The sequence below is a fragment of the Gymnoscopelus microlampas genome, assembly GCF_963454915.1.
Source record: "Gymnoscopelus microlampas genome assembly, chromosome: 2".
Classification (NCBI taxonomy): domain Eukaryota; kingdom Metazoa; phylum Chordata; class Actinopteri; order Myctophiformes; family Myctophidae; genus Gymnoscopelus; species Gymnoscopelus microlampas.
In genome coordinates, this window is record NC_139939.1 from 56672609 (window position 1) to 56697608 (window position 25000).

General features: G+C 42.3%; 1 protein-coding gene across 6 annotated transcripts in view; it reads right to left on the bottom strand.

Annotated features, from left to right (window-relative positions):
• Nucleotides 1-25000, bottom strand: part of tenm3 (teneurin transmembrane protein 3) — a 663973-nt gene that overhangs the window by 227337 nt on the left and 411636 nt on the right. For all 6 annotated transcript variants that reach the window (XM_084080238.1, XM_084080236.1, XM_084080237.1 and 3 more), the window contains 2 exons: nt 15393-15566; nt 10885-10949 (listed from right to left, as the gene is read on the bottom strand). In XM_084080238.1, coding sequence (XP_083936364.1) covers nt 10885-10949; nt 15393-15566 — 239 coding nt within the window. The remainder of the gene's footprint in view (nt 1-10884; nt 10950-15392; nt 15567-25000) is intronic.

Below are 25000 nucleotides of genomic sequence, written 5' to 3' on the forward strand. Positions count from 1 at the left end.
ACGGATGCTTCAGAAGACACGTTTAATGCACGTGTGTGTGTGTGTGTGTGTGTGTGTGTGTGTGTGTGTGTGTGTGTGTGTGTGTGTGTGTGTGTGTGTGTGTGTGTGTGTGTGTGTGTGGTGTGTGTGTGTGTGTGTGTGTGTGTGTGGGTGTGTGTGTGTGTGCGTGCGTGTGTGTGTGTGTGTGGCAGGCCATCTATGTCCAAGGACTGTCTGAGACTCAGTAATAATTGCTTCTGTTCATAGAGGGAATAGCTTGACCTTTTGAAAACATGTGAGCCCTCCCTCTCTCTCTCTCTCTCTCTCGTTCGTTCTCGCTCATCCAGAAAACATGTTTCCCCGCTTTTTGTCTGTCCCTTTAAAGAAAAAAAAAGAAGAAATACCTTGCTCGCTCTCTACCTCTCTCTCTGTCTCTCTGTCTCTCTGTCTCTCTCTCTCTCTCTCTCTCTCTCTCTCTCTCTCTCTCCTTTTTTTGGGTTATCTATCTGTATGTCTGTCATATCGATCAATCTCTCTCCCTGTGTCTTTCTGTCTTTTCTTGTGTGCGTGCGTGCGTCAGTGTTAATTCTGTCGACTAAAACTATGACGAAAAATGTTTGTCGACTACCTTTTTTCACTGACGAAAACCAAATAAAAACTAAATAAAAACTGAATAAAAACTGAATAAAAACTGACTAAAGATGAGACTAAATATATTGACCATTTCGTCAACAAATAAAAAAACTAGACTAAAATGTTAGTGAGGGATCTAGTGGAGAAGAGATCCAGTAGAACTAAAAGTAATTTTATATTTGGCTGCGCTCGGCTGTTGTGCTCTGAAAATAGCAGATCTACAAGCTCACAACCCGTCGCGCTGCGACGCGTAGTGAGCTTGTAGATCGGCTATTTTCAGCTTGCAACCAAGTGTAAAATCAGCCATTACGACGCCATCAAGACAAACATCACTAGACAAAAACTAAAACATTTCGAATGACTAAAATATGACCAGTGGTGGTCATGTATAAAATATGGCTAAAGTGTTTAATGTATGTTTCATTATATCATAGTTTATATCTTGAAAAGTAACTAGTAACTAAAGTTTTCAAATAATTGTAGTGGAGTAAAAGTACAATATTTGCCTCTGAGATGTAGTGGAGTAGAAGTGAAAGTATTGGAAATTGGAAATACTCAAGTAAAGTACAAATACCTCAACATTGTACTTAATAAGTGCAGTACTTAAGTACATGTACTTAGTTACTTTCCACCACTGAATATGACAAAATGTATTCAAAAGACTAAAAATACATCAAAATTTGTCGTCAAAATCAACACTGGCATGCGTGCGTCGGTGGCTGCGTGCGTCCTAAAACAGTTTCCTCTGTGGGCACCACAAAGACATAAACTGTGGCCTCTTCATGTGAGAGAGTAAACAGCTTGTGGGAATTCTGGGAAATAGAAATGTCCAGTATGTGTTTTCTTTCTGACTGTCACAGTGTGTGGGTTCTTTCTCAGCACATCACAGAGAACAGACACAAAAGCGTGTGTAGAATCATGGTGTTTACGTATATATGGGGAAACACACATTAGCACGCAGTATGGCATAAACAGAGCCCAGTCACGGCGTGTGAATTTTGTACGGCACGTAACGTCTAGCTGTCAGAAATACTCTGCGGTGTATACGCTGTCGCCTCACAGCTAGAAGGTCCTGGATTCGATTCCCGCCGGGGACGCTGCGGGCAGGGGCGGTTTTATGCACTGGGCAAACCAAGCAATTGCTTGGAGCCCCAAGGAAGGGGGGGTGGGGCCTTGGACTGCCCTCTAAAAATCAACAATTCAGTGCCCTATCCGTAGCAGTTGATTTTTTTCTAAATAGTAGTTTCAACAAGGCTACCTGACTACTTCTATTTCCAGTACTACGATTTCGAAATAAAACATGTGTTGAACGATCACATTACAAATATCCAAAAGTATAGGTTATAAAAAAACTCTTGTTTTGAAATGCGCATCGTTTTGAGAGGAAACAGATTTCTATTGAGGCCTCTTGACGGTGCTCACGTCAAGCTTGTTGTTCGCAAGCTTGCATTCTGCCTCCAAATAGTTAAATCCGCCACTGGCTGTGGGCGCTGGGGGGGGGGGGGGGGGCGTGTTCTCTCCTTCTTGTAATCAGTGACCGTACCCTAGGTGGGGTTTTGGTGAAAGGGCCTTTCTGTGTGGAGGTTGCATGTTATCCCCGTGTCCCCTAGGGTAGGTACCCTCACAAACATGCAGTAATCCTCTATCTGTCTCTATACTGCCTCCCCCTGGTCAGCCGGGGCGCCTGATGGAGGGGAAAGGAACCGGTTGGAATAACGTGTTCCTTCCACGCGATACGTCCCACCGGGGAAACTCCCCCCTGTCAGGTGATAAGAAGCGGCCTATTCACTCCTCATGAATTGAAGGAAGCATGAGCTCAGTTTGGGGCTCTCCCCAGGCTGGCAGAGGGAGAGTAGCGCCCAGGATTACAGCTTAGGCAATTGGCACTGACAAATCGTGGGATAAAAATGTAAGAGAGAGAAATGTTCTGTGGTGGATATATCTCGATGAGATGATGACTTGATGACCGAGCTAATATGCAGCCGTGTGTCATTATATAAATCTGACATTTGTAACTCCATGTGATTAGGGGCCGCAACTATCAATTATTTATCTCAGCGAAGTATAAATCATGCTTTTGCAGCGGTGGTTCTCAAGCAGTGGTCCGGGGACCACCAGTGGTCCTTGAGGGGGTTCCAGGTGGTCCCCAGCTAAATGATGTAAAGTTGGTAACCAGATGGACCCTTATAGATCTTTAACTCTTGAGAGTGCAAAATGAAACCAATGGACCCTTATAATGTAGATCTTTAACTCTTGAGAGTGCAAAATGAAACCAAATGGACCCTTATAGATATTTAACTCTGGAGAGTGCAAAATGAAACCAAATGGACCCTTATAGATCTTTAACTCTTGAGAGTGCAAAATGAAACCAAATGGACCCTTACGGGTCCATTTGGTTTCATTTTACGCTCTCAAGAGTTAAATTATTGTTAAACATCTGCATTACTTAATTTACAAGAAGTCTACACAATTAGAGAGAGTAGAAGAATTGTTATTTTGATCAACGTTTGCCTGTTATCTCTCCTATTGTACCAACAGCAATACAGCATGGATGGAATTGTGGACAAAATCGTATCGAACAATACGTTTCGAGTCTAAATCTGAGTCTAAATCTCATCACACAGTGGTTCCGTGGCTCAAGTGCCTAATAAATAATGGACCTTGATATGAAAAAAGGGTTGAAAACCACTGCTTTACAGTACTGTAAAGTAAGATAGAGTGCCTGGGTAGATCAGACGGTAGAGCACTCGCCCGTCGACCGTATGGTTCTGGGTTCGATCCCGGGCAACGCCAATTCAACATACAGATGTGCCACTTCAAAACTTCACACGTTACTGTTCTTTCCCTGAAAGTGCCCTGAAAATGCATTTTTTCCTCCCTGTTCTGCCCTTAAAAATGCACTGTTTTGCCCCTGAAAAGAAGTTGTCACTACACACCCCCGTTTTTCCATTCAACAGACATCCATATACATGAGAACAAAAGAATGTGTGTTGAAGAAGGTGTCAGACTCATTATGAGGCGAAAGGTGATTTGAAGAGGTCCTTGACCAGTTGCTCAAATTAATTAGCATAATAAAAGCAGTGATCATCAAAATAATGAAATGGCACATCTGTATGAGTAGCACGGCTTGGGTAACTAAATTGTGAGATGATGGTATGTGTTGTTGTAAGTACTGGGAGCTGCTGGTAAGTGTTGTAAGTACAGTATTGTGGGATAGACTCCCTGGTTCTCGGTCAATACCAACCATAAGCCTCTCTCAGATGGACAGCAGTGTGTATATGGAGGCAGAACAGCACTTCTGCCAGACGTGTGTTACTGTATGTTCTCACTCTTCTGTGGTGACAGGAAATCAGACAGATTATATCACCTCCACACAGTTTATTGGTCTTAATCCCAACGTCTCTCTCTCTCTCTCTCTCTCTCTCTCTCTCTCTCTCTCTCTCTCTCTCTCTCTCTCTCTCTCTCTCTCTCTCTCTCTCTCTCTCTCTCTCTCTCTCTCTCTCTCTCTCTCTCTCTCTCTCTCTCTCTCTCTCTCTCTCTCTCTCTCTCTCTCTCTCTCTCTCTCCACAACAATGTCCACTGAGACTGAAATGTTATGTCAACATTCTACCACGCTCAGATCTACTTCAGCAGATAGCAGTGTATACATACTGTATGCACACGCACACACACACACACACACACACACACACACACACACACACACACACACACACACACACACATAAACAAATGCACAGACACGCACGTGCGCACGCACGCCCACAAACACATCAGACGATAATGCCATAACTCACTCCCTTGTTTACAGTGACAGCAGACTGAATCAGACTGCGCACGCACGCATGCATACACGCACACACGCACGCACACACACGCACACACGCACACGCACACGCACACACACACACACACACACACACACACACACACATACACACACACACACACACACACACACACACAGCAGCAGCATAGTGCCGATAGGAGTGTTTGATCACTAAGCCATCTGTGTTAGCTAAGCGCAAGCATGACAAATGGAGGTTTTAGGAGGACACACATCCTCCCGCAATCTGATTGGCCGCCGTTCAGCACAGATCCCCCCCAATCTGATTGGCTGGGGTTCAGCACAGACGAGGAAGTGGAAGAGAGCAGTCACCTCGTCCAGTCAAAACATCCTGTAGCCACGCATACCCACGCTCACCTTCATCCACAAAATCTGGACCCAATCGACTATCATCAACATACTCCAAGTAAAGTAAAAGCACCTCGATATCGTACTGAAGCAAAGTATTTCGGTAAATGTACTTGGTTACTTTCCACTGCCACTGATATGAACCGAACTTCACAAAAAGCTGGATCCAATCAACTGTTATCAAATACACAGTGCCTGAAGAAGTACTTGTTTGTTTTACTTAAAGGAGTAGTTCATCCAAAACATGACTTAAGTTCGATGAATTTGATGAACAAATTGCTACACACCCCATGAATTCATGGGGATTTTTTTTGTCACCTTCCTCAGCCAATAATTTGATGACCGGCGGAAAGATGCTAATGTCTCCGGAGAGACCGCCAGTCATCACATTATTGGCTGAGGAATGTGGGGAAAAAAAGAGTGTAATTGATCGAAAATAAAAAATAGTTTTGGGTGAACTACTCCTTTAACCCATTTTGGGTTATACAAAAATAGCAGATATACAAGCTCATAGCGCGGCACCGAGTGCCGCGCTATGAGCTTGTAGATCTGCTATTTTTGAAAAATCGTGAAAATGTGTGCAAATCTTTGAATATATATATTTTTAAAGCGAACATTTTTAACTAAAATCTTTGCTTCTGGGAGGTCCCTGGAACAACATATTTTGATGGGGGTCCGCGGCCAAATACATATAATTTTGGGGGTCCACTATACATACATATAAGATTGAGCACCACTGATATAGAAACATACGTTTTTCAGAAAACTGTTGAGATTTAGGAGACATGTAGAATCGGCTTCAGGTCTCAATGGGTTAAGTAAAAGTAGCCATACCGGAATACCTCAAAACCGTACTTTAGCAGAGCACTTGAGTAAATGTACTCGGATATTTTTGCACCTCTGATAGAAACCGGCATTCACCTCCTGAGAAAATCTGGACCCAATTGACTTTTATCAAACAGACGTCAGTGAAACTTCCCTGGGAGGAAAAAAACACTAAAGTAATGTTTATCTTCTGCCTGGATGCTTTGGTTTGATTAGGATTTGTTATTCTATGTAAAAGAACGTCACGGCTTTCAGGATTCCTTTAACGGTTAATTTGTATATCTTGTTTTCCGGTTCAGATGAGGAAATATAGTTGTGATGTTTTGACAAGGTATAGAGGAGAATGTTTTTCTAAGTGTATACTGTGTAGCATACACAAACAAATAGAAATCTAACATAAAAATGTATTTAACTCTGAACAGTGTACAGAGTAGAATTTATAGACAAAGTATTTAACCCATTGAGACCTGGAACTGTGTCTTTTTTAGACTTGAGCTGAAAAGCATTATTTTACACTTTGGGCTATTCAAAAATAGCAGATCTACAAGCTCATAGCGCGGCACCGAGTGCCGCGCTACGAGCTTGTAGATCTGCTATTTTTGAAAAATCGTGAACATGTGTGCAAATCTTTGAAATATATATATTTTTAAAGCGAACATTTTTAACTCAAGTCTTTGTTTCTGGGGGTCCCTGTAACAGAAAATGTTGACCGGGGTCCGCAGCCAAATACATATCATTTTGGTGGTCCTTGACATGAAAAAGATTGAGCACCACTGACATAGAAACATACGTTTTTCTGAATACTGTTGAGATTTAGGAGACATGTAGAATCGGCTTCAGGTCTCAATGGGTTGAAAACAGCATTACTTAATTAATTAATTAATTAATCTGCCAGTTACCAGCATTTTTACACATTTTTGGAGACTCACAGATTTTTTTTACAGTGGTGGAAAAAGTACTTGAATGTTTTACTTAAGTAATAGTATCAATACTGCAATGTAGAAATACTCTGTTACAAGTAAAAGTCCGGAACTTTAAACTTGAGTTTTACTTAAGTAAAAGTATGTACTTAAAGTACCAAAAGGAAAAGTACAGAAATGTTTGAAAATAGCAGATCTACAAGCTCACAACGCGTCGCATCGCGATTTCCGGGTGTATTCTTCTTCGGGAGTGCTAGGATCACTCACAGGTTGCGGAAGAGCGCCCTCTATAGTAATCATTGACATCAACAAATGACGTCTATAGACATAAATGGCACTGAAGCGAATTGGTGTTGTTACACATACTGTAGATGGCAATGGTTTGTGTTTGTGTTTGACATCAGAACAGAGCTCTGGTCAACTTAAATATGATGTTGCAGAGAGACAGAGACAGAAATAAAGACATCTGGTGATATATGAAGAGTGGGTGAGAGACAGATACAGATACAGCGAGAGAGAGAGAGAGAGAGAGAGAGAGAGAGAGAGAGAGAGAGAGAGAGAGAGAGAGAGAGAGAGAGAGAGAGAGAGAGAGAGAGAGAGAGAGAGAGAGAGAGAGGGGGGATGTTGTGCTGGACGTTGCCCATGAAAAGAGGTCCTGTGCGTCCGAAAGAAGGACCCTTGCGTGCTTATGCCGCTGTGCCAGCGGGGAACAAGGTGTATTACTTCGGGGCGTACTATGTCGACATATCCTACACCATGGATCAGATTGATGTGAGCGTCTTCAACACAGTGACTTTACGCTGGATTCCCCCAGAGACACCTGGAAGAGGAGGAAGACATCACGTTGAGGTTCCCTCCATGCGCTGTGGCCACACAGCTGTGTTGATAGAATCTATCATCTACATCTGGGGGGGTGTAGTGTATTGTAACTCCTTCAGAGGGGAGTACTTGGATAACATTCTTTATGCATTTGATGTCGACACCCACAGATGGTTAAAGCCGGAGATTTCTGGGTTTGTTCCTCCAACGAGGGCCGGCCACTCAGCCTGTGTTTTGGGGAAGAGCATGTTTATCTATGGAGGAAACAGCAAGACTGGATTCCTTAATGACATCTACAAGTTGGACACCGCCACAATGGTCTGGTCTTTACTTAAAACCAGAGGTACTCCGCCTTATGCTTCACAAGGTCACTCTGCCACCATCATTGGAAGAAAGATGTTTGTATGTTTTTATGTATATAACTTCATCAGTGTGTTTGACACAGAGACCAACTGCTGGCTAGAAACGTCTTCTAAATGGCATCGTCCCGGAGGACGCTGCGGTCATTCAGTTTCCTACAAAGGAGAGCTGTATATAGTTGCTCAGGTGTACAATGCTATGTGGAAGTTCAATTCTGATTCTTCATTCTCCTGGAAGAAGGTTGAGCCCAGGGGGAAACCCCCACATTTGACCTCTGGTATGTGGTTTTGCATGGTGGGAGATCGTCTCATCCTCTTTGGAGGATACAGAGACCATGCACAGCCCATCTTACAGATCTTAGACTTTAGTCCCAGTCTGAAGACGTTATGCAAACTAGCAGTTATTCAGTACGATCTGGAGGAGGCGGGACTCCCACACAACATCAGGTGGGAACTGGCAGCCATGACAACAGCAATAGAAGAAAAACTATAACAACAGAAAAACAGTGAACACCTTAAAATAAAAAGTGAGTTCATACGGTGTGTCATATCAACACATTCCCTGCCGTGGACGGAGATCTCCGTCATTTCAAATCGACCCGTTCACTGCCATTGACGGAGACGGGAGTCTCCGCTATTTCATTTTTTTTCCACAAGAGGGCGCTCTAACACAACTTAAGAATTATCCCTCATTCCTAAGGTGTGTCATCCCAAAAAAACGTCACTTCCGTCCCGCTCCAATGTAAGGATTTGTAGAAAAACACTTCTATCTCAGATTCTTTCTTTTTTTTTGGGTGAAAAACAGCAATTTTCAAAGGTTTTCCACTCTAGTATTTTCCACAAAATACTACTTGTCGTGGTGGTGTCAGGGAGCACCTTGTCCTCCTGTGAGGAACGGCCCTGGCAGCATCTTTTCTCCCTCACTTTCTCACTTTGAAGTGGAAGTGGCACCGCACGGGTCACTCAGCAATGATGGCAGTAAAATGGAGGCTGACATGAACCCTTAGAACACCGTCACCTCTTCACACAGCACTATAAACGGTGGTGGACACAGTGTCCAAGCACATTTACTAGAGCCGGGACGGAGTAACCCATTGAGGCCTGAGGTTCCGATTCGGTTTTCTGAAAAACCTATGTTTCTATATGAGTGGGTTTTAGACTTTTTCATGTCAAGGACCCCCCACAATGATATGAATTTGGCCGCGGACCCCCATCTGAAAATGTTTTGTGCCAGGGACCCCCAGAAGCAAAAAATTGAGTTAAAACAAGTTTAAGATTTGCACACATTTTCACGATTTTTCAAAAATAGCAGATCTACAAGCTCGTAGCGCGGCACCGAGTGCCGCGCTATGAGCTTGTAGATCTGCTATTTTTGAATAGCCAAGGTGTAAAATAATGCTTTTTAGCTCAAATTAAAAAGTGACACAGATGCGTTCCAGGTCTTAATGGGTTAACCCCCGCACAGGCCCCTGGGACACCAATTATATTTGTTTCTTTTTGCAAAAACGTTTTTTTTTTGGGGGGGCTAGTGAAAGTTACAGGTATGGTGTGTATGACATGAAATCCTTAATCATATTCCATCATATATGGAAGGGCCCCAGGAGCCCTTGGAGCCCAGGAGCCCTTGAAGGGCCCCAGGAGCCCTTTGTCAGGGCCTCAAACCCAGGGAGAATCACTGCTGTAAATACAGAGGAGGGGCCCACACACAATTGATATTTGATTAACCTTTACATTTCATTTTAGTAAATTGTCGATGGCCGCGCGGTTCCCCAGTTCCCCCGAAGGGCCCCTGAGAGCCAAGGGCCCCCCTGGGCCACGGCCCTGGAGGCCCAATGGCTAATACAGCCCTGTACTTGAGTACTGTAACTTAAGTACATAGTTTGAGTCTCTGTACTTTACTTGAGCATTTGTATTTGTGGACAAATATGTTTTTGTCTTGGGGAAAAAGAGCATTATGAATTAACCGATTCAGCACTATTTCAAATGTAGGGAAAACTGCAGATCTACAAGCTCACTGCACGTTGTATCTATACATATCTGCTATTTTCACTTCTGTTGAAATGCTTTGACAACATTTCAATACATCACTCTGTGACCCTTAAAAACAATCCATCTAGAGCTGGGCTAACTGTGCTTGTAGATCTGCTATTTTTGGCTGAATGTTTGCCCCAGCTGTATAGGGACACTATAGGGTTGATGTGGTTAAGTTAACACTGTCCACAGCCCCGTGTAATGAGTCTGACTCACACTACAGAGAGAGACAGAGAGAGAGAGAGAGAGAGAGAGAGAGAGACAGGAGGGAGGGGCAGCTATGTCTATCTGATGGGCACACTGCAAGCTCGTAACCTCGGAACGGAAGGACAGGGGCTCTGATGATGAACGGTGGTGGGAAAAGTACTCACAATGTAGTACTGCAATGTAGAGTACTCTGTTACAAGTAAAAGTCCAGAATTAAACATTTACTTGAGTGAAAGTACAAAAATATTGGTATCAACATGTACTTAAAGAGAGAGAGACAGAGAGAGAGAGAGAGAGAGAGAGAGAGAGAGAGAGAGAGAGAGAGAGAGAGAGAGAGAGAGATAGTCTTCCCTCTAAGTTAACACAGCTCTGTTTACACACTCCTTTATCCCATTTAATTGTACATACATAGTTTAGTGTTGAATGTTTTGCTCCGCTTTGGAGAGAGAGAGAGAGAGAGAGAGAGAGAGAGAGAGAGATAGAGAGATATAGGGAGAAAGAGAGAGCGTGAGAGTGAGAGAGAAAGAAAGAAAGAAAGAAAGAAAGAAAGAATGAAAGAAAGAAAGAAAGAAAGAACCGAGGCGTGAGAGAGGGGTGGAAGAAGCAATGAAACAAAAGAAAACAGGAAGAGAAGAAGCATGGAAGGAATTTAGAACAGTAGAGAGAGAGAGAGAGAGAGAGAGTGAGAGAGAGAGAGAGAGAGAGAGTAGTGTTGAGGGACGAATAGAAAAGAAGTCATTATGTCTGCTGTCTGCCAAAATACCCCTACAAATGTTCTGGACATGTGTGCGTGTGCGTGTGCGTGTGTGTGTGTGTGTGTGTGTGTGTGTGTGTGTGTGTGTGTGTGTGTGTGTGTGTGTGTGTGTGTGTGTGTGTGTGTGCGTGTGCGCGTGCGTGTGTGTGTGTGTGGTCTTACCTATGCAGTAACAGAGGAGGATGGACAGGAGTACAGACAGTCCTACCGCACTGAGGGCCGTACACCTGTAACACACACACACACACACACACACACACACACACACACACACACACACACACACACACACACACACACACACACACACACACACACACACACACACACACACACACACACACAAAGGATATGCGTCACGTTAAATGTGGTTAGTTCACAGTGGGTTGTGAAAAAAATATGTGCACTGTCTAGCACAGCTGTGTTCAAAGTGTGGCCTGGGGTCCTCCAGGCGTCCGTTATAGGCCTGTGTTTCTCAACCTTGTGAATTTTGAGGACCCCCCAGTTTGACATGCATTAGGCCAAGGACCCCCAATTTCACAACTCTATCAGCGTACAAATGGAACGGTTCCATTTGTACGCTGGCAGAGTTACATACCTGGTTACAAAATATCAACAATTAAGCTCGGGACCCCCTAGAACAGTGATTCTCAACCTGGGGGTCGCCAAATAATTTGGGGGGGTCGCCAGATTTTTTGGTGAATGTGAAAAAAATAATATATATATATTTTTTTTTTAACAAAATATTTTTTTATGTTATTATTAATTCATGTTTTATCAGATAATTTACTAAATTCAAGATAAAAATATTTCATTATTAACATTAGGAAAACATTTTTAATGTAATATAATAAATAATTATCAAATAAACTATTATAATTAAATAACCTAACCCTAACCCTAAAACCGAAATAAAGTAACCAAAAAACAGGAAAAAACAAACCCAATCCGCCAAGCGCTGCACGAGCATGCATGCGGGTGGTCGCGGGAAATAATATAATTATTTTGGGGGTCGCGGCCTGAAAAGGTTGAGAACCCTTGCCCTAGAACACCCACAAGGTCCACTTGGGGGTCCCTGCACCCCACTTTGAGAACCCTTGGCCTAAGAAATCTTAAAATGGCACAAACGCTTTCCCGCTCTTAACAGATTAACCCATTAAGACCTGAAGCCGATTCTACACGTCTCCTAAATCTCAACAGTATTTTGAAAAATCTATGTTTCTATATCAGTGGTGCTCAATCTTTTTCATGTCAAGGACCCCCAAAATTATATGTGTTTTGCCGCGGACCCCCATCAAAATATTTAGTTCCAGGGACCCCCAGAAGCAAAGATTTGAGTTAAAAATGTTCACTTTAAAAATATATATATTCAAAGATTTGCACATATTTTCACGATTTTTCAAAAATAGCAGATATACAAGCTCGTATAGCTCGTAGCTATGAGCTTGTAGATCTGCTATTTTTGAATAGCCCAAAGTGTAAAATAATGCTTTTTTAACTCAAATCTAAAAATGACACAGTTCCAGGTCTTAAACGGATTAAAGCATACAACCATCACCGCCTAGAATATTGTCTGGACTCCCATTGCCTCGTTCATTAACTGATTGATCCATAATCCCAACACATCCGCCACACAGACTGTCAGAAGCAATTGAAAAAAATGTGTGAGTCAACGAACGGTCTGGCGTGAGAGAGTAGATCAGTGGGTTTTTAAAACTTTCTTTTGTAATGTCACATAAACCTCAAATTGACTATCATCACCATCAGGCCATGGACCCACCACAGGGACCCCGAAATGAACAGCTGTTACGGATTAAATGACACAGTAAATCATCTTAAAATGTCATAATTTGGCTCGTGAGGAATGGATTCCGTAGGGGTGATACTGAAATACCTTCTGAGGATAGTCACTCTAACATTGTGTTTGTGCTGGAATCATTTCAAGTGAATTGAATTATAGTGAAGTTACATTACTCATTACGGGGACACTTTGGAAGCCCCTATACTTATAGGGGCTTCCAACGGTATAGGGTCTGTCAACTCTTGAGAATCTCAAGAGTTAAAGGAGAGTTCCAGTAATTTTAGGGGCATACCAGGGGCAGTTGACTTTTTTCATAGAAGCCCCTGTTGTCCATTGTGGAGACCCCTTCCACTGGCATAATGGAGTAATGCGGATAAACAAAAATCGCCTATTTGTGGGGCGGTGTAAACGCCCCCTATAAGTGAGGTTTGGACACTGACCAATCCTGCACCGTGATTGGCCAATAGTCTACAACGCAGTCTACAACCCCTAACCCTTCCACAGTCAATGCACATCTATACTTTTGGAAAGTTAGCCAATCACATTACAGCTAGTGTCATCACCACTAGCTGTAATGTGATTGGCTGACTTTGCAAATTCAGGACTGTGATTGGCTAGCGAAACACAAGACACATGTGCAGCCCTATGAATAGCAGTATGGACTTAAAAAAGTCATCTATCCTTTTTTTTAAGTGAGTCATGTTGTGATGACCACACACCGCCCACTTCACACTGGGTGTGATTTTTTTCCCACTAATCCTCACTATGCAGTGTACTGACACTCAAACATGCACTGAATGTCCCTTATGAGCTGCCGTTCATGCAGAACGTCGTGAAGCTAGTCTTCGGTGTTGCCAGATTATGTGAGAGAAACAAGCAACCAGCTCCAAAAAAAAAACTAACTTTGGCGCTGCTAAAATAGACGATTTTCATTTCTCCACATTTCTCCATTATGCCAGTGGAAGGGGTCTCCACAATGGACAACAGGGGCTTCTATGAAAAAAAGTCAACTGCCCCTGGTATGTTGGTGAATGATTAGCGACACATCAAAGCAAACACCTAAAATGACTGGAACTCTCCTTTAACAGACCCTATACCGTTGAGTAACAGTGTTAGTGTAACAGCCGATATAAGGAACTCAAAAACCCTAAGCAATACAGCTGTAAATATTTAATCATCAACAGACAAACCCAGATCCCTGGAACGGCGTTTGAAGCCGGCAAGTGAACATCTGTGCCCCCAAAACACTTCTCAAAATAACTGTAGCAGATATGATTTGCATCGGCGCATACAGTATACAGTATAATAATATCTAGGCATTCCACAGTCTGTGAAAGGTATTTTCTGATGTCATTTTCTAACTGAAATGTCAGTTCGCTCGTCGAACACAAAGCCCTATTCTCTGGCGGTGTCAAGGTGAAACGTTTTACTGAACGCCGATGTACATTCCCTCCATTTCTCTCTATTTTGAAAACGATTACGAGCAAACCGTTTTCTATATGTCCCTTATGGAGAGGAATTCAAAAGATGCGTGACAGCCATCATCACAGGGAGGTCGTTTTTTTTTTATTAGCGTTGTTGAATGAAATACCAGATACCTGAACACACACCACTGACTGGATGAGAGAGAGAGAGAGAGAGAGAGAGAGAGAGAGAGAGAGAGAGAGAGAGAGAGAGAGAGAGAGAGAGAGAGAGAGAGAGAGAGAGCAAAACAGAGAGGGAGTGAAAGAGAGACAGACAGACAGTAGAGTTCTCAAAGGGCCTGAAAATTAAGGCCCGGCCCAAACAATTACCATACTTGTAGGCCCGAAAAAAACCCAAAAGGTCATCGTGTGCTTAATGCCCTCAAAGTCACGCATCCAACAAGCTTTGAACTGAGCAGATTGGACTTTCCGTTCCAGAGATGATGGCCAAAACATATTGAAAACGGCCACTTTCGCCGATTTTCGATTGAGTTTCGGTCATTGTCGCTCGTTTTTCTTTAATAACACGGGCTAGGAAGGTCGGACGGCGACAAAGTAGATACCTGAGTATAAGTTCACTTTGAGCTGCATCCAACACATCCAACTGCCATTTCCGTCTGCCTAACCGTTAGGCCACTAGGGGCTGTTGAAATCTATTTTTTGGGGGTAATAGATTTAGTCGGCCCAGCATAGACTTTTGGCCCAGCCTGGCCTGAAAACATCAGGTCGGCTAGGGTAGTGGTTCTCAAACTTTTTCTTGTCAAGGACCCCCAAATTGACACTTAGTAGCCCGTGGACCCCCATTTCAAAAGATATGCCCAGGGACCCCCATAAGAGAAGGTTTTTACGGTTCTCTAGCAGTGATTCTCAACCATTTTAATTTCAAGGACCCCCAGTTTGACATACAATAGGGCTACAGACCCCCATTTAATGGCATTTCTATCACTTGGACCGCAATTTATATTGTAAAATCTATGTCAATTTAACTCTGAGAGTGTACAAATGGAACCAAATGGACCCGTTAGGGTCCATTTGGTTCCATTTGTACACTCTCAGAGTTACAGACCCATAAGGGTCCATTTGGTGCCTAATCAATCATTTAGCTGGGGACCCCCTGGAACTCCCTCAAGGACCCCCGGGGGTCCCCGGACCCCACTTTGAGAACCAATGGGCTAGGGTTGGGTTCGGGCAGAATTTGAGAACTCTAACAGACAGACAGACAGACAGACAGACAGACAGACAGACAGACAGGCAGACAGGCAGACAGACAGGCAGACAGACAGACAGACAGACAGACAGACAGACAGACAGACAGACAGACAGACAGACAGACAGACAGACAGACAGACAGACAGACAGACAGACACACAGACAGACAGACAGACAGACAGACAGACAGACAGTACCTCCAGGAGCAGTACTTGGAGGACTTCTTGAACTTGAAGGCGGAGCGTGATAGGGTGTTCCTAGGCAACGGCCGTGTGGGCGGGGAGTACACGGAGCCCGTTGCCATGGTGTAGCCGGGCGTCGCCGTGGAGAAGAGGGGAGTGGTGCCCGTACCTGTCTTAAAGAGGAAGTGCCTGGAGAGAGAGAGAGAGAGAGAGAGAGAGAGAGAGAGAGAGAGAATCTTTATTAGTCCTTGAGCGAATTCCTTTTGCGCCAGGCAGCCACCAGGACACAGTAAAAGTAATCAATTGGTAATCGGTTCGAATTGAAGAGCGCCCCTTGCGCTTCACTGCACACGGCCAGTCCCTCACGCCCCTCACGCCAAGGGCAAGATCTCACCTTCTGACACCAGTGTAACGGCCGAGAAGTGCAACGCCCAGAGCCGGCGGTGTCGAACCCATAACCCACGACTCACCAGCCTAACCAACAACCCCAAAGAAGCTAGTTCCCTCAGTGGAGGAAGTTGTGGCGGTACATGGGGACGCTACACTATTGTTTTGTAATAATAATCAAAATCTACAAAGTAACTAGTGACTAAAGTTTTCAAATAGTTGTAGTGGAGTAAAAGTACAACGTTTCTCTCTGAGATGTAGTGGAGTAGTACTGCAAACTGAAGAGTAGGCTACTGAAAACAATACTCCAGTAAAGCAGTAAATACCTCAAAATTTTACTTAACCCATTAAGACCTGGAACGCATCTGTGTCACTTTAGATTTCTTTGGCTATTCAAAAATAGCAGATCTACAAGCTCATAGCTTGTAGATCTGCTATTTTTGAAAAATCTTGATTTTCTTTTTCTTTTTCTTTCAAACTGTTAGGATTTAGAAAACATTTTTTAAGAATCGCCTCAGGTCTTAATGGGTTACGGTACTTGAGTACATGTACTTAATTACTTTACACCACTGGAAATCACACAACACATAAACAAAACACACGATACATACAGACAGACAGACAATAAAACAATTCCTTTACACCGGTGGCTCTCAAACTTTTTCATGTCAAGGACCCCCCAGTCTTGGACATATTATGAGCTTTCTACCCGACAGAGATGACATAGAAAGCAGCAGGTTAGATGATACGTACGTGACTTTGGACAAAACACATTGTCACGCTCGCCGCGTGTTTGTAGAACTGACGGTGGAATCAAAACAAGCCGTGACTTTTTGAATGCCAAATTTATTTTATTCTGGGATTGCTGCGAGAGAGAGGGAGAGAGATTTAACGCACTAAAGCCGGGATCTGTGCAATTTTAATATTTCTTTTGGCTATTCAAAAATTATCTACAAGCTCATAACGCGGCCGTGCTATGAGCTTGTTGATCTGCTATTCTTTGTTTTTTTCTTGAAAATTTGGGCAAATCTTTGAATATATACATTTTTAAAGCGAATATTTGTAACTCATATCTTTGCTTCTGGAGGTCCCTGGAACTAAATATTTGATAAATGTTTGCTTATATATAAACATATATATATGTTCAAAGATTTTCACAAACTTTCACAAATTTTCAAAAATAGCAGATTTACAAGCTCACATCTGCCATTTAAAAAAAATGCATATATATATATATTTTTTTTATATTTTTTTAAATATTTTTGAAATATCTTATAAATGTTTGCTATAATATATTCAAAGATTTGCAAAAAAAAATCACAAGCGTTTCAAAAATAACAGATCTACAAGCTCGTAGAGCGGCACTCTGTGCCGTGCGCTATACAAGCTTGTAGATCTGCTATTTTTGGAATAGCCCCCAAAGTATACAATTATGTTATCATAGCTAAAATCTAAAAATGAAACAACAGATGCGTTCCCGGGCTGAAGGGGTTAAAAGCCGCGAGACGAATAACGTGCCGTTTGCAAAATAAAAGCAATTATCAACGTGAGGCTGTGAAACCGTGAGAGTTTTCATTTCTCTGTACTCCCCTGGGCAGGTGTATTTATCCCATTCAATCCAGGGACGCATCTCTGTCATTTTCTTCTTTCTTTGGCTATTCAAAAATAGCATTTTTTGAATGTTTTGAATTTTTTTATGTTTTTTTTTTTTTTTTTTTTGAAAATTTAGCTATTCAAAAATAGCAGATATACAAGCTCATTGCGCGGCACCGAGTGCCGCGCAATGAGCTTGTAGATCTGCTATTTTTGAAAAATCGTGAAAATATGTGCAAATCTTTGAATATATATATATTTTAATGCAAACATTTGTAACTCAAATCTTTGCATCAAGGGGGTCCCTGGAACAACAAATTTTACAAATGTTCGCTTTAAAAACAATTATATTCATAGATTTGCAAACATTTTCACGATTTTTCAAATAGAAAATAGCAGAGTGCCGCGCTACGAGCTTGTAGATCTGCTATTTTTTTTTAATAGCCAAAGAAATCTAAAATGACACACAGATGTGTTCCAGGATTGAATGGTTTATTCCACAGGAGAACATGACACACTCGCCAATAAAGTAATCTGTGCTTCATCTTTTTTTGCAAAAAAAAAATCAAAACACGTTTGATATCACAGTTATACTCTTTGATCCCAGATTCAATCATCATACACATTCACACACACATACACACAATCTGCAGTGATGTAAAGTACATTTACTCAAGTAGGCCTACTATACTTTTGAGGTACTTTACTGGAGTGTTTCCAGTTTTCTATACTTTTACTTCTACTCCACTACATCTCAGAGGCAAATATTGTACTTTCACTCCACTACAATGATTTGAAAACTTTTAGTTACTAGTTATTTTGCAGATATGCATTATTACACCATAAAACATACATTAACCACTTTAGCCCTATTTTATACCAAGGATATTTGAAAATACCAGATCTATAAGCTCACAACGTGTCGCATCACGAGCTTGTAGATCTCCTATCTTCAAACATTTTTCCTTTTGGTATCTAAGCACATTTTGATACCAATACCCTTGTACTTTTACTCAAGGACATTTTGAATTCCAGACTTTTACTTGTAACGGAGTATAGGCTACTTCTACATTGCAGTATTGATACGTTTACTTGAAGGAGACATCCGTTCATTTTTAGTGTTATCTTTGATATGTGGCAAATCACTCACCAACGTAGAAATGCCCATTGAGTTACTCCACAAATCCCCCTGTCGACCCCCACCGTTGGCATAATAGGAGGCGCGAGCATAGCCCAAATTCGCCTATTTTAACAAATGCAAAGTCTGTTTTGTTTTCTCCTAGCACTCATTGTGGAGCCCCATGATACCCTTACAGGCGCTGAAAGTCCCGACAAGCGCTGGCTGCTTATGTCTCTGCCTGGCAACACCAGGTTGCCAGGTTCGGAGAGAAACAAGCAACGAGCGTTAGCTCGTTCTGTTATTAGCGGTTAGCTTGTCGGGACTTTCAGCGCCTGTAAGGGTATCATGGGGCTCCACAATGAGTGCTAGGAGAAAAAAAAACAGAATTTGCATTTGTTAAAATAGGCGAATTTGGGCTATGCTCGCGCCTCCTATTATGCCAACGGTGGGGGTCGACAGGGGGATCTGTGGAGTAACTCAATGGACATTTCTACATTGGTGAGTGATTTGCCACATATCAAAGATAACACTAAAAATGAACGGATGTCTCCTTTAAGTAAAACATTTGAGTACTTTTTCCACCACTGGATATCAGTTACTCTTTCATCCCAGATTCAATCATACACATTCACACACAATCTGCACATCTCCTGAAGTCTCTCGTTCATCCCCTTGGTCGTAGAAGTCATTTCTCTATGGAGAATAACATTGGGTCATCATAGAATCGTCTCATATAAGAATTGTGTTCCATAAATTAACAAACTGTCTCTGCGATATTGTCAGGGAGGAGGTTCTGTATCGTTTATGATAGTCAGTCACTCATATTCGATACAGTCTGTTTCTGGCGAAAATGTAACTAATTTGGCGGGAAGTAACATTATTGTTTTCTCACCGTCAGTTGATGCTTCATATCCATAAGAGTCAAACCGCCGGGATCATTTGTTTATTTTTGGAATACAGTTCTAATTTGACGTGATATTAAAGACGTCTATGGGGAAACCAGGTAGGATGTGTAAATTACGTCAGACTTCGGTGCTCTATGCAATATTATGCAAGTTTGTCTTTTTTGTCACTCCAAATCACCACTTAAGCGCTATATATATTTTTTTTCTTTGCACGATGGATAGCAAAGATAGCAGATCTACTGGCTCAACGCTTAACAATGGAACATGTTGAACATGTTGTGAGCTTGTTGATCTGCTATTTTCTCTATGTTTGTATTTAAAGGGGGGAAAATATATTTGAAAAAAAAAATGCCCAAAATAGGTGAGCCAACCTCACTGAAACATGTATATGTATTTTTTTTACATACCCGGTGAAATAAAAGATAAAAGACAAGTCATTTTATGTTTGGTTGCATTCGAGTGTTGTACTCTGAAAATAGCCGATCTACAAGCTCACAACGTGTTTTTGGTCTCCCCCACCTCTCTTCTATCCCAAAAAAGACCCCAGTTTGAGCACTCAGGCTTTCACAGCATATCTGGGGTTTTATGTAAATTGGTCTCAAAACAGGCCAAAATGATTTGGTCCCCAAAGTGACGTCACTAGCGGTACAATCCCTCCCGTTTTTCAGTTCCAACTTAGAAGAAAAAAAAATGAAAAAAATAAAAATATATATATATATAATTTCTTTATACTTTTTCCACACAGAACCAGGAGATAACATGCACACAAACTGGTTCAATAGCGCCCTGTGCCAAATCAGGACAATGTGGTATTGCAGGTGAAAGTGCTTTATAAGCCAGAGAGAAGTTAATTGGAATGAGTATATCTGAGGCTCAAACCTTTTGAAAAACGTTTGATGGACATAAACAATATATTAAATATTAAATATATTTTTTTAAATTCATGGTGTAGATCCTTTAAATGCTTTCACTCTTTTTTTTTATGGCTAGCCCAGTGTGTTACTGTTCATGTTCATAATAACATGGTTTCTTTTTAAGTGGGCTGTTATCTCTTTCTCTTTCTGTTGGTTGTCAAGGCTGCCAGTTCCAACCTGAGGTTGTGTGGGAGTCCCCTCCACTCCAGACCGTACCGGATAACGGCTAGCTTGCATATCGTCTTCAGGCTAGGACATAGGTCTAGGACGTACAGCGATCGTACGGTGCTTCCTGCAGAGAGGACGACGACGCGGTGTCCCACCGTGCAACAGAACGCGTGGCGCGTCGCGCGAATGATGTTCGTCGGACACAGGAAGTTGTTCCTCTTAGGCTCGACCCGTTTCCAGGAGAGGGTCTCTGGATTGACCTTCCACCAATCTTTGAGGCCCAATACGTACAGCTCTCCATTGTAGGCAAAGGCTGAATTACACCTATCAAGAGCTGCTGCGTTTGAAAGACACCTGTCGGTCGCCGTGTCAAACACATCGAAGTACGTGTATTTCCCCGGTTCCCAGCCGCCAAACACAAACATATTTGTCCCGATGACGATGGCGAGAGAGTGACGATGAGGACACGAATAATGACCTCCGAGGTTAATGTTGGACCAGACCATGGTGGCGGTGTCCAACTTGTACATGTGCGTGCGAGCGTCTGTTTTCCCCTTGTCGGCACTCCCGCAGATGTACATGACCTTCCCCGAGGCGCAGGCCGAGTGCTCCTCCCGTCCCTTCGGAACGCTCCCCGAAACCCTGGCTTTGAACCACCCGTCGGTGTCGACGTCAAACGCATAAAGCGCACTGTAGTACCGCCCGCGCCTCGACCCTCCCCATACGTAGACGAGGTTTTCTATCAGCACGGCCGTGTGGCCCGTGAGCCAGTAGGGAACCTCGAAGGGACGTAGTACTGTACTAAGTACAGTACTAGTCGGGGGCTTCAACTTGGTCCAGCGCAAGGCCACGGTGTTGAAGACGTGGACGCCCGGGGGCTTCAACTTAGTCCAGCGTAAGGCCACGGTGTTGAAGACGTGGACGCCCATCTCTCCCGTGTCCTCGTCGCAGCCGAAGGAGTAGACGTCGCTCCCCACGGTCACAGCCGCATGATGACGTCTGATTGGTCCCCCCCCCTTCGCCGCCGTGCAGTAAAACATTTCTCACAGCAGCAGCAGCAGCACCACAGCGGATTAGAAATAGGCTTGATGGTCAGACGGTTGCACGGTAACAGAATGTAAAAGTCCTATTGTGTGTGTGTGCGCCGCCACTTATATTGGGTTCAGCGGCACAAACGCTTGGCCAATCGGTGACGTCGATGGGCAACGTTGGCCAATCAAGGAAGCCGATATGTTTTGATCTCCCTAATATGGGAAATTGTTATATTATACCGGTTGTGACGCGCGTGCGTGCCAAAATTCCAAATTGACTTGAGTACAGGTACAAAATATCAAAAAGTAAAAGTACTAAAATGTTTGAAAATAGCAGATCTACAAGCTCACAATGCGTCGCGATGCGACGCATTGTGAGCTTGTAGATCTGCTATTTTCAAATAGCCATGGTATAAAATAGGGCTAAAGTGGTTAATGTATGTTTTATAATGTAATAATGTATATCTGCAAAGTAACTAGTTACTAAAGTTTTTAAATAATTGTAGTGGAGTAAAAGTACAATATTTGCCTCTGAGATGTAGTGGAGTAGAAGTAAAAGAATAGACAATAGGAAATACTCCAGTAAAGTAAAAGTACCTCAAAATTGTACTTAAGTACAGTACTTGAGTAAATGCACTTAGTTACTTTACACCACTGACGACTAGCCTGCAGTGTTTATAAAATCACATGATTGGTTCCAGCACTGGGATAAAAAAATAAAAATAAAATCTCAACGACTGTAGCCGCTATGAATATGATTATTATAAGACTTATGCTTTCTATAAGTGCTGCCAATGCCAGGCAGTAATTGTTGAATTAATTATTTGGTTGTTTCTTTTTTTTTTTTCTCCCAGCATCCACACGGTGTACAACACTCTCTGATAGGCTAATACGCCTGGAGCGATTACCAAGGTCACAATGTCCAATTAGCGACAGAACCTCCGCTAATGAGCATTTGTAATTACAATTACAATGTTCTCTAACGAGCTGGTGTGATTAACAATTAGACGGTATTATAACGAGGGCCCTTCAATTAATACCTGCCTCCGGGGCGGGAGAGAGGGAGAGATGGAGGGAGAAAGGGAGGAGAGGAATGGAGAGAGAGATAGAGAGAGAGAGAGAGAGAGAGAGAGAGAGAGAGAGAGAGAGAGAGAGATTTATATTATTTAAACAGGAATATTATAGCCTCCGAGGGGAATGCTATAATATGCGTGGTGATTTCTGAACAATAACTACAGTGGTAATCCTTCGCTATACTGTAGGTGGGTAGTAACGCTTTAAATGTACTCCCATTACATCTACTTGAGTAACTTTTTTGGAAAAATTGGATAAAGAGGAGTTTTAATGCAAACATACCTTTTACTTTTATTGGAGTATTTGTGATGAAGTAATGCTAAAATTTGTTTTGCCCCAATCCATTGGCCTTCCTTCTGCCTGTCACTTTTATTTGCACAATGTGTCCCTTATTTTAATCAGTAGTGTTCAACACAGTTAGTTACTAGTTACTTTGTAGATTTTGAGTATTTATTACAAAACATATATTAACCACTTCAGCCCTATATACATGTCGGCCATTTGAAAACAGCAGATCTACAAGCTCACAATGCGTTGGGACCTTGTAGATCGGCTATTTTCAAAAGATTTGTATACACTTGAAAACCTGAAATGGGTCATTCTGCACAATCAGTACTTTTAGTAAATAAGTACTTAGTTTTTCCACCACTGCTAGTAACTACTCCAGAGCACAAGCACAAGCACGCACGCACGCACGCACGCACGCACGCACGCACGCACGCACGCACGCACGCACGCACGCACGCACGCACGCACGCACGCACGCACGCACGCACGCACACACGCACACACGCACACACGCACACACACACACACACACACACACACACACACACACACACACACTGAACAACACTACACTCACAATACACGCTCCTTGTGTCCACTGATCTGTGCACACAGAACACTACACACTGAAGCACACACACACAAACAAACAAAGGCTGATTGGATGTCAACAACGTCTCCATGACAACAGGGTCGGGATGGGATTGGGAATCGGAAAAAAAACGTCAAAACACACGGAAGTCTCGCATTAAAAATACAAATAGTCTCCTTTGTATCTCCTACCGAATTGACAATGACAAACAATGACAATACAACAAGAAAAGCAACTGATGTGTATGCATACCAAACTAATAAGACCAATTAAATGTTTTCATTTAGTCATTTAGACAAACTAAATAGAATTGTGTGAAGGGAATTCACTTTTCTACAAACGTGGCATGGATTCAACGGTGACTCTAGTCTGTTCAGTATAGCCGAGCAATATTTCATTATGATTTATTCATTATTATTAAGGCAAGAGCTACTTATTCCAAGACCTAACAAACAAGGACAATAAAAAAAAACATAATTCATTGTTTAACCCATTGAGACCTGAAGCCGATTCTACATGTCTCCTAAATCCCAACAGTTTTCTGAAAAACGTATGTTTCTATATCAGTGGTGCTCAATCTTTTTCATGTCAAGGACCCCCAAAATTATATGTATTTGGCCGCGGACCCCCATCAAAATATTTTGTTCCAGGGACCCCCCAGAAGCAAATATTTGACTTAAAAATGTTCGCTTTAAAAATATATATATTCAAAGATTTGCACACATTTTCACGATTTTTCAAAAATAGCAGATCTACAAGCTCGTAGCGCGGCACTCGGTGCCGCGCTACGAGCTTGTATATCTGCTATTTTTGAATAGCCTAAACTGTAAAATAATGCTTTTTAGCTCAAATCTAAAAATGACACAGTTCCAGGTCTTAATGGGTTAATAAATGTAACACAAAAAAAGCAACTGAAACACGCATAATGTATTAAAACTGCATTACCAATAAAATACAAACTATAATCATGCTGTAATGAAATGTTTTCATTTTGTCATTTAGACGAATGAAATACATTTAACAGTCTAATAGTGGCAGCTTTTGCTCCATGAATCATATTTCACAGTGCAGCGCATAATAATTTCATCATTCTGTTCAGTTTCACATTCTTTTTTTTATGTGAAAATAATTGCATTGTGAATGCAAACAGCAGCACAGTCATTTGCTGTATCTTTACAATACCCCCTCATGGACCCTGCGGGTCCCCGGACCCCACTTTGAGAACCACCTTGAGAACCAACCTTGAGTGAAAGATGTGGATATAAAAGCTACCCACGAATGCAACACATACAACATGTATGTATTGCTTTTCGAAGGTAATGCACAGAGTTCAAGCAGCACTTGAAATCAACACTGCCTGAGGAGGAACATTAGTTGTTTGTTTTTCTATGTGGACACAGCACGCTGTGTTCCTGCTGTATAAACATATACAAGGTTTATGACCCATGCACACAAAACCTAAACAAAATGCACCTTGCATTGTGCCATTGTGTAATGGCTATTGTAATGTATAGCACTATACTGTAGTAATAGCACTATGCTTACAAGTGG